The sequence below is a fragment of the Cibotium barometz genome, chromosome 7 (assembly GCF_041138505.1).
Source record: "Cibotium barometz isolate CiBa-2024 chromosome 7, ASM4113850v1, whole genome shotgun sequence".
NCBI classification, from domain to species: domain Eukaryota; kingdom Viridiplantae; phylum Streptophyta; class Polypodiopsida; order Cyatheales; family Cibotiaceae; genus Cibotium; species Cibotium barometz.
The window spans coordinates 52,667,077-52,680,003 of NC_141052.1; the positions used below are offsets into that span (position 1 = coordinate 52,667,077).

Below are 12,927 nucleotides of genomic sequence, written 5' to 3' on the forward strand. Positions count from 1 at the left end.
GGAGATGAGCTCTTTGCAGACTATGAGTTTTGATTGCAATGTGTTATCAATATTAAGCTTCCATAATTTGTTATTATGTTTCATTCAACCTATTTTTTAAAATGAGCATTGGTCCTTTATAGTTATGGCAATTTGTGAGTGTTGGTCTTGTATAGTCATGGCAACTTGTATCATTGTTAAGGCCTTATCTTTAATGAACAATCACTTTTCTTAGATTTACAAATATCATATTTTCTATCTCCATTATTATCTTTGGCTAACTTAACAAATATTGGTAATTATATTAATGGATATAAGGATGTCATCAAGTTGACATACTCAATGATGGGTGAGTAATGTTAATGGATGCAATGTTGAGTTCATGGAAGTGAAGATAATTGTGAACAAAGAATATTGGTAGCTCTATGAATAGACATAAGGATGTCATCAAGTTGATATACTCAATGATTGAGTAATGTTCGTGGATGTAATATTGAGTTTATGGAACTAAAGATATTTGTGAACTTTGAGTTTGGAGTAGGAGATGCTATCCTTGCAAAGGGTTTGTTGTTAATTAATGACTTTGATGAATTAATCAAAAGATCATTTTCTATATTTTTTCGATATATTGTTGAGGCAACATGATGATTGTGATCACAAAATTAGTGGTATACAATGTTGATTTTAACTAAAGCATTCCTATGAGATTGTCCTTAAATATAATATACTTTGAGTATTGTAAGCCTCACTATTCACAAATATGCAATTTGTAGAAAAAAAGTTGATACATTTTATTGACGGTCCTATTATTGGGTGGCTAATTTGTCCTAAACATATGAAAATGGAAATTGGGATTTTTCCAAATTTCCTAATATGGACTTATGTCAAGTAATTTCTCTATATACTGGTATTCAATCTACATTCACAATGGATAACATGATCAAATCTGTGGTCTCAGTTCTACACTTTTCTTATATATATATAAAGATACAATGGAATTTCTCTACAGAAAGTAACAATGGCCTTCCTACTCTCTACCACAGGGTTGAAGGCCCCTCCTTTTTTGAGGAAGGTCTTTTACACTATAATCTCATGACACCCCACCTAGTAAAGGGTTGCCTTCAAGTGTCCAAGATTCAATAAGGCTCAAAAGGCATTAAAAAAGCTACACTTGATGTTTGATCAGTATTTAGCCTATGCAACCAAGAGTAAAGCCCTTCACTTTAAGAGGACATTGCACCATCATCTACTATATGGTTTAATGCAGTTGAGCTTTCCTTCGCCTGCTACAATCAACCCTGATGAATGACTGCAAGCCACCATGACTAGAGTAACATTATTCCTCAGTCAAAGAGAGACTTAAAATGCTGACTACTAGTGAATAAAGGAAAGGTGACAATACCTTGGTTTTTAAAATCTAGTGGCTCTGATTTTGGATGGACTTATGCACAAACGATTTATCCTCAAGGATCCCCAGTATCAAAGGGTTCCTAATCTGAAACTGTCACCAGCCAAAAACCCATGTCAAACGATCCCAAGGAGTTCAGAGAGGGTAAACCATCACAGACAGACAGATAGGCATACATACATCCATGCAAACCAAAATCATGGACTCATGTCCATGTTGCTGATGCATGCATGCATGCATGTGTGCACATGCATGCATGCATGCACATGCAAAATTATGTACCATTGGGATTGGCTGGTGGCAGTTCCACTGGCTGCAGTCACTCATACAGGATAGTGGTAGCTCTTGTAATGCATGGCCCTGCTCAATAAAAACACTTGTTTATCCCAAAAAGCAAGCAAAAACAATTTCCAGAGTTAACATATAAACTTGAAAACTCTTACACTGTAGCCTTTGGCTTTCAATTTCCTGAAAACCTTGATTTTGAAAGTTCAAGATTCCTGCAAATAAGAAGATACAAGTTACAATCGACTTCAAAAGGTTGTCCACAGGCATGTAGTCTGGTGTGGTGAAGGGTTTTAACTTAGGACTTGGGTTCAATTCCTGCCACCCTCCTGCTGGACACACACTGTCTATAAAGAGTAATCTTCCAAAGATTAAGAGGCTATGGTGGTGATAAATGCTAAGCAAAAGGTGAAGACCTTGTACCTCTTCAAGATGGACTTTCCGAGAAGCCTGAGACAAGAGCTCTTCAATCTCCACCTTTGCACTCATGAAATGCATTGCTTTCTTGAACTTTTGCTCGCTAAAAACTTCTACTTCAGCTAGAAAAACTGCAATCACTGGCCTGTGATCTGAAAGTGTCAGCTCCTTTCGCCTGTACGACAACTGCTTTAATCCCTTCCCATACCACAATATGCGATCACACCTGGGCAATTCAAAATTTGAGTGCCTTCTTGAGACCAGAATACATCCAAGCTTAGAAATAAAAAATGACTTCAAATGCTTCACCCACAAGGAGAGCCAGAACTCATGTTATTAAATGGTGTTGGCTATTTTGTCACAACATGTGTGCTTTGGGGGGCTTACGTTAAATTTTGGGGTGCCACGATACCTGGCACCCCACGCACCCGGTCAATGGTTGGTGACGGGCCCATGTCTACACATGTGTCCATAACATGTTATGGACATGTGTGCGTATCATGAGTGTGCGCGTAGCGCAGTGGATAGATGCTTCGCCTCCCTTGGCAAGGACCTGAGTTCAAATCTCAGCAAATGCATGGACGTGTGTCTATACCTCTTTTGCACCACGGTCTAGACCGAGGCTGTCACCGGCTAGGTGACCACCCGTGCTGGGGGCCCACGGGGTGCCACGTATCGTGGCACCCCGAAATTTAACATAAGCCGCTTTGGGGGACATGAGCTTGGATGGGTTTGAGCAGTTGGTACTATGTGTGGTGGTGTGTGTGTGGCTTTGTGTATGTATGTGACCGGCTAGGTGACCACCCGGGCTGGGGCCCGCGGGGTGCCACGTATCGTGGCACCCCGAAATTTAACATAAGCCGCCACCCCGAAATTTAACATAAGCCGCTTTGGGGGACATGAGCTTGGATGGGTTTGAGCAGTTGGTACTATGTGTGGTTGTGTGTGTGTGTGGCTCTGTGTATGTATGTGCATGTGTGCACACACGTCCATGTGAACCTGTGCCCACATGTGTGCGCGAGTGCATGTTAAAGTTTGTGGGTGCATGTGTGCACTTGACTGAACCATGTGTCTGTGCACATCGAAGGGGGTGGTGGTGTTTCAGGCTGTGTGCTTGTGTCTTAAAATTTTAGTTCTTTTGTTAGGATGAATTCATGCATGTGTGTCCTTGACTCAAAACTTTGAAACATAGCTAGTAATTTCTTCAAATCACACATTTTTAGCTCAAAGTTTTACCATGCTGGGGTGCGACACTTGTCTCCAGGTTTTGCATTCTCTCCAGAATAATGATAAGAGTTGATTTCATACTTGTATGTGGGAGCAAAAGATATCAGACCTTCATGCCATCCATCAAATACATGCCCCCTCAGCATTTCTTTCCTCAACTACAGCCAAAAAGAACAGCAGTAAGACATTGTTATAAAAGCTCCAAACACACATGTGCATGCATGCCACACATGCACATGCGCGCATGCGCATGCCCACCTGTGCGTGTGGTTAGGATTTGATACTAATAGGGATTTACCTGGTCCTTCCCAAGAAGGGCTGTCCAGTCCTCTCTTGCTACAAGAAACCGGGTATCAGCGTCTGACAGATTGAGACGATAATTCAAATCTCCGAGCCAAATTATTCGGCTGCCAAATGCAAAAGACCAAGGATATAATGTTAGATGGTTGCAAGGTGCAAAATGAGCATGATTACCACATGTCAAAAAATGATTCATTCAGCTATTGCAAGCAAACTCTAAAGACACAGCAAGAGAAAGTAAGCTTCCTTGGTTGCTACTAAAGACTTTACAAACCAGCATGCATATATACATCCATGCATGCATTCATGCATCCTTCTATGTGTGTGTGTGTGTGTTGAGTGTGTATGAAGTATTTGATCTATCAGCAACAGTTTGCCTTGCATCCCTCCCTCTCCCCAAAAAGAAAAAACACGTTGGCTTACTCATGCTCCCATATGGTCTTTGGAACATCCGTATCAGTGGAAGGAAAGCGGGTGCGTTTCAAAATTTCCGTGACGTCAGCATTCCTATGAGATTCATCTCCTTCTTTGTCTCCAGATGTGAGATGGGTGCAGACAAAACAAAAGCTAGTCTCATGAAGCAACATACTCACTGAAATAGAACCCTGCATCCAAAAAGACAAAACCTTGATCACCATGGAAGACTTGGCATGGCAAAAGCGTTGATTGGGCTTTCACCACATTTATGTGTAGCACAGAATTTTCACTCTCTTATGCATACAGTTGAAAGCCTATGACTTCCAATTAAGCTTGAGGACTTGTGGTAAGCTTATATGTGCATGGAGGCTCATGCTGAGCATGCATAAGCTGAGAATATAGAGATGGAGAGAGAGAGAGAGAGAGAGAGAGAGAGAGAGAGAGACCTTGTTTCCCAAGCAGCCCATTATGCCAATGCCAACACATGAGACTGTCAGATTGTGTATGTATCGCCGCAACTTCCTGCGGACCCAGACAGAGATATGTATCCCAACCAGCTGCTTACTGGCAACTAGGACATAACGTATCTGCTTCTTAACAGGATCAGTGTAAGTGGTAAGAACCCTGGTCATTGGTGACAGTAGGGGTCTACCAAGAGCCTCATCATCGGCGGTTGATCCACCATCACGTGGGAGATCGAAAGCAGATAGCCAGTTCATGGGTTCGGATTCGGTCCTTTGGTGTTGTGCCATGTTGAGGCCAATGCGCTCAGTGCTTCTGTAGACTTCAACTAGATTTGGCTTGGCATTAACCCCCTCTTGATCATCATGCCCTTCTTTGGATGTCGATGGGGACAGCTCCACAGGAATGAAGCTAGTTTCCTCATCAATAAGTATGCGCTCAGCATCAATCTCGCCGTCCCCCAGGAGGATATCAGAAACTTCTGATGCCTCCTCTCGTGAAGGTGATGGAGGGGCACTGTGACATTTACAGTTCTTCTGTCTTGCTCTGTTCAAAGTTTTCCGTATCAGAGCTTGCCATTTGATTGTAGGCCCAGGGTCCTCAGCGCCGAAGACATTGCCTGCATTCAAGGGCACAATCTCCTGGAAACTGCAGTCCAGACAATAAATTTTCAATAAGCATACATACGTTTACATCATGTACCATGTTTAATTGCATCCATCATGTGATATTTTCACACATGATGTTTGAGTGGAACCATCATGGACCCTTGGAATGCAGGAATTTGGATGAGTTTGATACCCCACCCCAGGACATAGATATCAGCGGGATCATTCATCTCCAGCCAGCTTTCCAGTTCTAAATGTGGAGGTGGCGTTCTTCCGGCAACGTTCCACGTGCCCACAGCTATCCTGCATAGAGATGGCCACATCAAAACAGGAAAAATAAAGAATAACAACACCATCCATGATCTCTTGCAGATGTGACAGTTGACATACTGCAATTCCTCTGTGTTGATGTACTCTCTGTTCAGTGTTTCCGAGTGTGAGCGCCTTCTCGATACCTCATCTACAAGAAGCACAACTTGTGGGATCCAAAATGGCCTTTATGCAACACAAGCATATGCACCATGCTTCAATTAAGGGGTTGCAATATAGTATTAGTAGGTGATGAGGTATTAGAAAAAACCCTCACCATCCCTTCCATCCTTTCTAGACATCAAAGGAGAAAAGTTCTTAGTTGTGTAGCTCCGTGGAACTGCTGATCTGGTGTCTGCGAACATACCTTGGGTGTCAGAGGCAATGCTTTCATGTGTAATTGCAGCTGTCAACACTGCTAAATCTGTTAATAGGGATTACCGTCATACTCGCATTCACTTTCGCTCTCAGTATCAGGCTCCGTGTCTTCACAATCGTCCGCACTGAACTCGTCTGCACTAAATTCATCTCCAGTAGACTTGATATTGAGCCACTTGTTCATCATCATGCGCGGCCATAATAACTGCATGCAGGAAGATGAAGGCAAACTGCCTGCTTTTTCCAGTATTGCTCAAAATTTTCACCTTTATTTTAATCTAAGAGAACATAAGAACAACACCACCTCTCCGTAGGTTAATGGCCTGCCTCTTAAGGCTCCTATAATAGCAGGCACCCCTCTTTCAGATTTTCCATCCCAGAGAAGCCTTGGGCTATGTCTCACGATATGCAAAGCATATAAGCCTGGAAAGGAGCCTCGGGTGCCATCGTGTGCACAACTCAGATGTACATGTCTTGTATCCTCCTTCAACATCTAGCTTTTGGCTGAAGTCCCTCACTCCCCAGTTTCTGATCAACCATCATTTATAAGACAGCAAAAATATTACACAAACCAAACCTTTCACTCTAACACCCGCATTTTGAAGCAATCGCCATTGAAGATCCGATTAAATTGCACCCCATGGATTGGAATTATGTATAAAATTAGCTTTATCTTATAATTTCTAGCTCAGGCTGAAGCAAAGAGGAGATCCCACACAAATGGAAATCTCGTGGTGACAAAGCCTAGGGATGCTCAGGAAGGACACAGCAGAGCCCCCCCCCTCCCCGAGAATCCCCGACACTACTCAACACACAGTTGATCTGCTGTACATTTGCACATGGGAGATGCCGTGCATTCTACGTGCTTAAGGTTAATACAATTTTGATTAAGTTTACCTCCCCTCGTTTCTTGCTTTGCTTGCGCATTTGTATGTTTGCCATTTACACCAAGCCACCCAGCAAAAAAATGGCGGCGGCTCTCTGCAATTGAGCGCATAGTTGTGGATCAGGGTAAGTAAATTAAGATTAAGCCGTAATTTTAAGTTGGATTATGTGCAATTATGTAAACATAGAGAGAACGCCGAGCGCGCGGGGGCACACAAATTGTAAACAGTTTACAGAACCCAACTGCAGACGTGGGTTCTGCAGTAAGCTGTAAACCGTTTACAACTTATCTAATCAAAGAAAAGCGCGCGCGTACACACGCACAAATGCCCACACAGTTCAGATAACCCAACTGTTAACTTCGATTGATAAAGCATAATTCTGGGTACCTTCGATTGGTGTTAACTGCAAGCAATGTTGGGTTTTCACAATTTGCCTAGATCTAGTGGAGGAGGGCTCTATGCCTGCAGCAATTTAAAGAAGATGCTTACAAGATGCACAGAGCAATGCTTTGTTTGATGTGAGCGCGCTAATGAAGGGAGACAAGCTATGATATATAGGCAGCAGTCCAGGTGAGGAATCAGTAGCAGATTTGTGGTTTTTAACTGTAATATTGTTTTCCTAGTGTACTACAGTTGAGCTGTAAGCAATGCAGGTGTGGGGCTGACACAAATAACAAGACGAGCTTGTAGAAGAAAGAGAGGAGAGGGTAAGACAGGAATCAAAAATGGGGTAATAAATAGTTGGGGGAGCAATGGGCTGAGGTAGTCCTTGCTGTCACGTTGAAGCTGAGCAAGGTGAGAGAAGAGAGAGAGAGAGAGAGTAAAGGGAGAATCTAGAGAGAGAGAGAGAGAGAGGGGATCTAGAGAGCTCAGAGTGTGTGTGTGGAGAGAGAGAGAGAGTGAGTAGAAAGAATCTCGAGAGAGTGTCTCTCTATAGAGAGAGAATAGAGAGAGGAAGACAATGTGAAGAAAGAATCTAGAGAGAGAAAGATAGTGTATAAAGAATCCAGAAAGAGAAAAGAAAGGGTGTAGAGAGAGAATCTAGAGAGAGAGTGTGTGTGTGGATAGAAAGAGAATCTATATGGACAGGAGAGAGAGAGAGAGTTAAAGAAAGTAATATTAAAGTCTAAAAGACCATGTGGGGGGGGTGGTGACCTCAAACGACAGGTTTTTTAATTCAACATTTTAAGGTAAATTTATAGAAATACACTTACGAAATGGGTTTTTTAATTAAAAAAATCTTTTAAAACCTGTAAGTTTATAAAGAAAAACGACCATGTGGGGGGGGTGGTGACCTCAAACGACAGGGTTTTTTAATTCAACATTTTAAGGTAAATTTATAGAAATACACTTACGAAATGGGTTTTTTAATTAAAAAAAATCTTTTAAAACCTGTAAGTTTATAAAGAAAAACGGGTCATTTTATTCATGAAAAAATCACAAGTAAAGGGTTTTTTAAATACCCCTTGAATGATACATAGGGTTTCTTAGTAGTGCACCCCCAAGAGTGGTCTTTACCTAAATTTATGGTCCATAGGGGTAAAAACATATCCCGAGAGAAAGAGCCTACGAGAAAAGTGGAGAACCTTACAAGTGGTTGGACATAAGCTGAATAGGGATGTCAAAAAGTTGACCACCCAAATTGCAGACCCAAGTACTACACACGCGTGCACGCATACATTGTACACACTATTACACACTTCATCTATACTGGACCATGGATCTACAACATTCTTAGTGGAAATCTTGTCAATTCCAAAAAAAATACAAAATTCAAGATGATTTAGAATATATTATATCTTAAAGGTCTCCAATTTTTATCTATTTTTAAGTTTTATGTTTCTTTAGGGAACATGTCCAAATTGGCCACAAATTGAGTGCCTGCCAAACTCTTCTTGATATATGATGCTAGTGGGATTTGTCAAATGGGCCTCACTCAAATATTCCAAAAAAAGAACTCCCCTCCCTTGAAAATAAAAAAATAAATTTGTGCATGCGTGCGCGTGTGTGTGTGTGTGTGTGTGTGAGAGAGAGAGAGAGAGAGAGAGAGAGAGAGAGAGAGAGAGAGTTTCTATCTTTAAGAATTAAAGACAATCAAAGACACTTTTATTGCCCTTATAAATCAAAATAGCATTGTGAATGACTTAACATTCAATTCTTTTAATCTTAGAATCCCCATGTGGAAGATTGTAACTTTTGCTGCATAACCTAGTTAAGTAAAGCATTAAGGTTAAATACGAGTATTGAATTTTGTAATACAAGAGTGTGCGCATACACACATAGTCTATAGATGAAATCTAGTATGAATTATGATCTCTCTTACATTGAAAACCTCATAAATAAAACACCATTGTAAATAGCTTTAAAGTTTTTCTCTTTTACTAGTGGGAGGCTTTCAAGGTAGAGTGTAGGCTTTTGCTCTAGTGACTTAGTTCTTGATTGGCTAAATACATGACTAATAATTAGTTCTTGATTATGGATTAAGGCTAAATACATGACTAATAAGCTTTTTCTCGTTCTTGATTATGGATTAAGGCTAAATATATTACTAATATGTTTTTTAAGCAAGGTGATTTATATACTTGCTAATGCATCTCCACAACTTGCTATCATGTTGCAAACATTTTTGTATGGATCTACCATATAATAATATAATTTATTTTAAAAAATTATTGCATACACAAAAGTCTTAAACAGTACCTTGTAGTTCTAATATATCCTTCACTCAAATATAATCAACGGTAGATATAACTTTATTTTACTTCTTTAAGATTTGAATAGTATATGTTGTATTTTTGATGCAATTTTGTAAGCACAAATTGCATGCCACTCATTGGTCATTCTTCCACCACATTGCAACATTTGCATGTTACCTTTATGAATGAACCTTCTACGAAACACTCTTCATTTTTTACTTTGAAGTTACTGTGACAATTGGATAAAGGTGCTATTCTTTTTTTTTTTTATGAGAGGACATGGCCTTCTTAGTTACATGGAGTCCTTTGTGGACCTTCATAAAACAAAAGGCTTGCACCATGTGTAATTATCTATAATTTGCTAATTAAGCTTAAACTTACTAGTGTTAATCATATTCGATATGCCTTAACTAGAGGGAACCATTTCTTCACTAAAGGCATCATGCATATTGAAATCTTGAAAAGAAAGTACGCCACATAATTAACTTGACCTCTCATTACATCATGTAAATCAAGATCTTTGAAGGTGGTTGTTTGGAATTACTGGTTTTGAGACATTTTATTGATTACAAATAAAATATGGCATAAATAGAGGACTAGGGATTGTGGGACAACACATATTTTAAAAAGTTTCATCCACTAGTTAAAAAAATAATATGGATACATTAATTCCATTACGTTGGCTTATAATAGAAAATAAAACTCCCCTCGTCGTTCACATGATCATCCCAACTTGTAATTTAAACTAAAATTGCCTTTTCATGAGCGTGTGAAGGTGCTATAGAGACATGTCTAATAAATAATCAATAACAAATGATTTTCATTAGTAAATGCCTTACAAGAAAGCCTTGCAAGAAAGTGGTGGTTTTATTGGTCACTATTTTTTTCCCATTTTAAACTTTTAGAAAAAAATAATTCTTGTTTACATTATATAAATAAATAATTATTTGGTATACCCTATCGAGTATAAATAACTTGGTCTTTGTAAAAATTTTCTTGAAAATGGTAAATCATTGCCTTACATCATAAAGGCTAATCATATGTGGAAGTGAAGGATGAAATGGCCTCTTTTGGTAAGGCATAAATTTCTCCAATTTCACATCATTTGTATAAGTGGTTCAATTTCCACATCAAAGCTTTTCAAAGTGTTGCATGGTTAGAAATTATTAAGCATGATTAGCTTTTTTCTTTCATGCTAGAAAAACTACGTACAAAATGTCTTTTTTTATCACTTCTTTGAATAGAAAAGGTCATGTTTATGTATGCATTACAATATTTGCTCGCAAGCAAGGACCTTTTAACATTTAGAGTGAGATACCAAAAGTAAAAGGTGCTCATCTTTATCTTGCCTTTTGTACTTGAATGATTGTAACAAGCAAGCTAAAGGGTGTCTAATACTTTTTTTGGGGCATGAAGAAGTTACATTTCAAAACAAGGGAAATATTAGTAAATGCAAGTTATTGACTATCATAACATCTGTGATTTTGATGCAAAGAAAAATGCTTCAAATATCTTCATGAAAAAACAAAAGTTGCTAATGTGGCAATTGAATACCATTCCAAGTTCAAGATGCATCAATGCTATTTCCTTACCCACCAAATTATATGAGCTTTAAATTGAACCATTATGTTGAGAATACTTCAAAAACATGTCAAATGAAAATTGGAGAAGAGAATCAAAAAGGATGTGTACTTCAATGATGCATGGTATTTTTTTCTTAGTCTGTTGCGCTGTCAAAATGATTTGGCATTTATCAATAGTTTTGAATGTACCAAATAAGTCAATGACATAAACATAGTTGACCTTCTCCATATGAAGGTATCTCCACCACTCAAGTTCTTATCTTAGGTGCAATATTCAATATAGATATAGTAGTTTGACCTTCTCCTCCAGGAAGGTATCTCCACCACTCAAGTTCTTGTATTAGGTGCAATATCCAATAAAATATATAGTAGTTTCATAAATATTCTTTTAGATTGAGCCTTATTATGTGTCCAATTCACATTTCTAGCAATGACATGTTTAAGTTTCAAATTTTCATTTTGAAGCCAGTGTAATCCTTGCATCCATCACATTTTTAAATGATGAAGATATCAATATATAGTAAATGGATTATCACTATAACTTATGCATAATGCTTGTGCATATGATGAAGATATCAATATATAGTAAATGGATTATCACTATAACTTATGCATAACGCTTGTGCATAGCATTTTGTCCAAAATAGTATTTATTGCACATCTAGAGGCCTTGAAGATCTTTGATATTATTCTTAAAGGGAAATTTGAGGTTCAAATGCACTTCAAGACACGCACAAACACACAGCACAATCAAGTTCAAATCTCGTTGGCAACATCGTGTTAAGGCATCGTGTAAATATATCTTTGACATTATTCTAAAAACAATAATAGTTTGAGTTACAACTTGTATTTGAAAATCATCAAATGATGCTTATAGATTCTAAGTAATAAAAGTTCATATATGAATTTCTTTTAACATTTTAAAAGTTTCTACATTATGCCTTTAACATATTTTATTTTATTCAATATTTAGGCAATAGAACGTTTTTAATTGCTTAAGTCTTGAGCTTTGTTGTAATTGAGGCATTTCTTTTTTTTCCTTGAGAAATGTTCAAAATTCTTAACTTTACTTTACGTAATACAAACTAATGTGTGGCACTAAAATAAGAATAACCATCAGCTACTAGGACATTCTCATAAACACTGAGGCTCTCTAAATAAGTTGTCGACCATAAAAGTAAGATTTTCATTACATGGTGTTTAAATAACATAGTTGAGACACATACCAAACCTCATATAACAGTACATAAGACCATCCATATTGTAAGAAAATAGTATGCATGAAGAATTCCATATTATTGGATTTTGATTCAAAGAGGTATTGCTTTTGTTCACAAAATATACACCCATGAAGTAGTCTCATGGTTATTAAAAAAAATTCTAGCTATGAAATAAACCAACTCGGGGGGGTTCACCTAAAAATATGTAAGTATACCACGTGATTTCAAATGAAGGGATTTTTTAATTCAAAAAATTAAGGTAAATTTACAGAAATACATTTACAGAAGGGGTTTTTTGAAGGAAAAAACCATAAGTCCATAAAGAAAAAGGATTCATTTTATTCATGAAAAATTCACAGGTAAGGGGTTTTTTAATACCCCTTGAATACACGTGATATATAGGGTTTCTTAGTACTGCACCCCCTAAGTAAACCAAAAAAATCCATTAATCAAGACATTTAGAAAATTTCTACATAAATTTTAATTTACAAGGATCAAAATATCAAATTTTCTACTTAGGTTTTGTATGCATGAATTTCAGCTCTTTCTCATTGTGGTTAAATCAACTTCTTACTCGTTCTAAGTGGAGTTTGCACATCAAAATTCTAAACACTTTGTGTGGACATAGGATTCTCGTATAGATGGTTATAGACCCACACTTTGTATAGATGGTTATAACCCAAAATTTGTATAGATGGCTATATACCCAGACTTTTAAGTTTATAAATCAAGATCATCAAGACTTTTTATG

At 38.0% G+C, this 12,927-nt stretch overlaps 1 protein-coding gene across 5 annotated transcripts; it reads right to left on the bottom strand.

Moving 5' to 3' along the window:
• Nucleotides 1-919: 919 nt before the first annotated feature.
• On the bottom strand, nt 920-7,386 carry LOC147637167 (type I inositol polyphosphate 5-phosphatase 2-like). 5 transcript variants are annotated; one of them, XM_086800768.1, is made up of 15 exons: nt 7,065-7,359; nt 6,688-6,771; nt 5,854-5,995; nt 5,690-5,767; nt 5,494-5,563; nt 5,302-5,406; nt 4,480-5,143; nt 4,040-4,221; nt 3,615-3,723; nt 3,326-3,474; nt 2,096-2,315; nt 1,831-1,887; nt 1,670-1,747; nt 1,382-1,480; nt 920-1,288 (listed from the first exon to the last, which is right to left on the bottom strand). In XM_086800768.1, exons 2-12 carry the CDS (start codon nt 6,730-6,732, stop codon nt 1,879-1,881), a joined length of 1,773 nt encoding a protein of 590 aa, XP_086656894.1. In that variant the 5' UTR covers nt 6,733-6,771; nt 7,065-7,359; the 3' UTR covers nt 920-1,288; nt 1,382-1,480; nt 1,670-1,747; nt 1,831-1,878. The 5 variants fall into 5 exon arrangements, with proteins under 5 accessions (XP_086656894.1, XP_086656896.1, XP_086656898.1 ...); XM_086800769.1 differs by having other exon boundaries at nt 1,172-1,304; XM_086800770.1 differs by lacking the exon at nt 6,688-6,771 and having other exon boundaries at nt 7,065-7,386.
• Nucleotides 7,387-12,927: the final 5,541 nt, after the last annotated feature.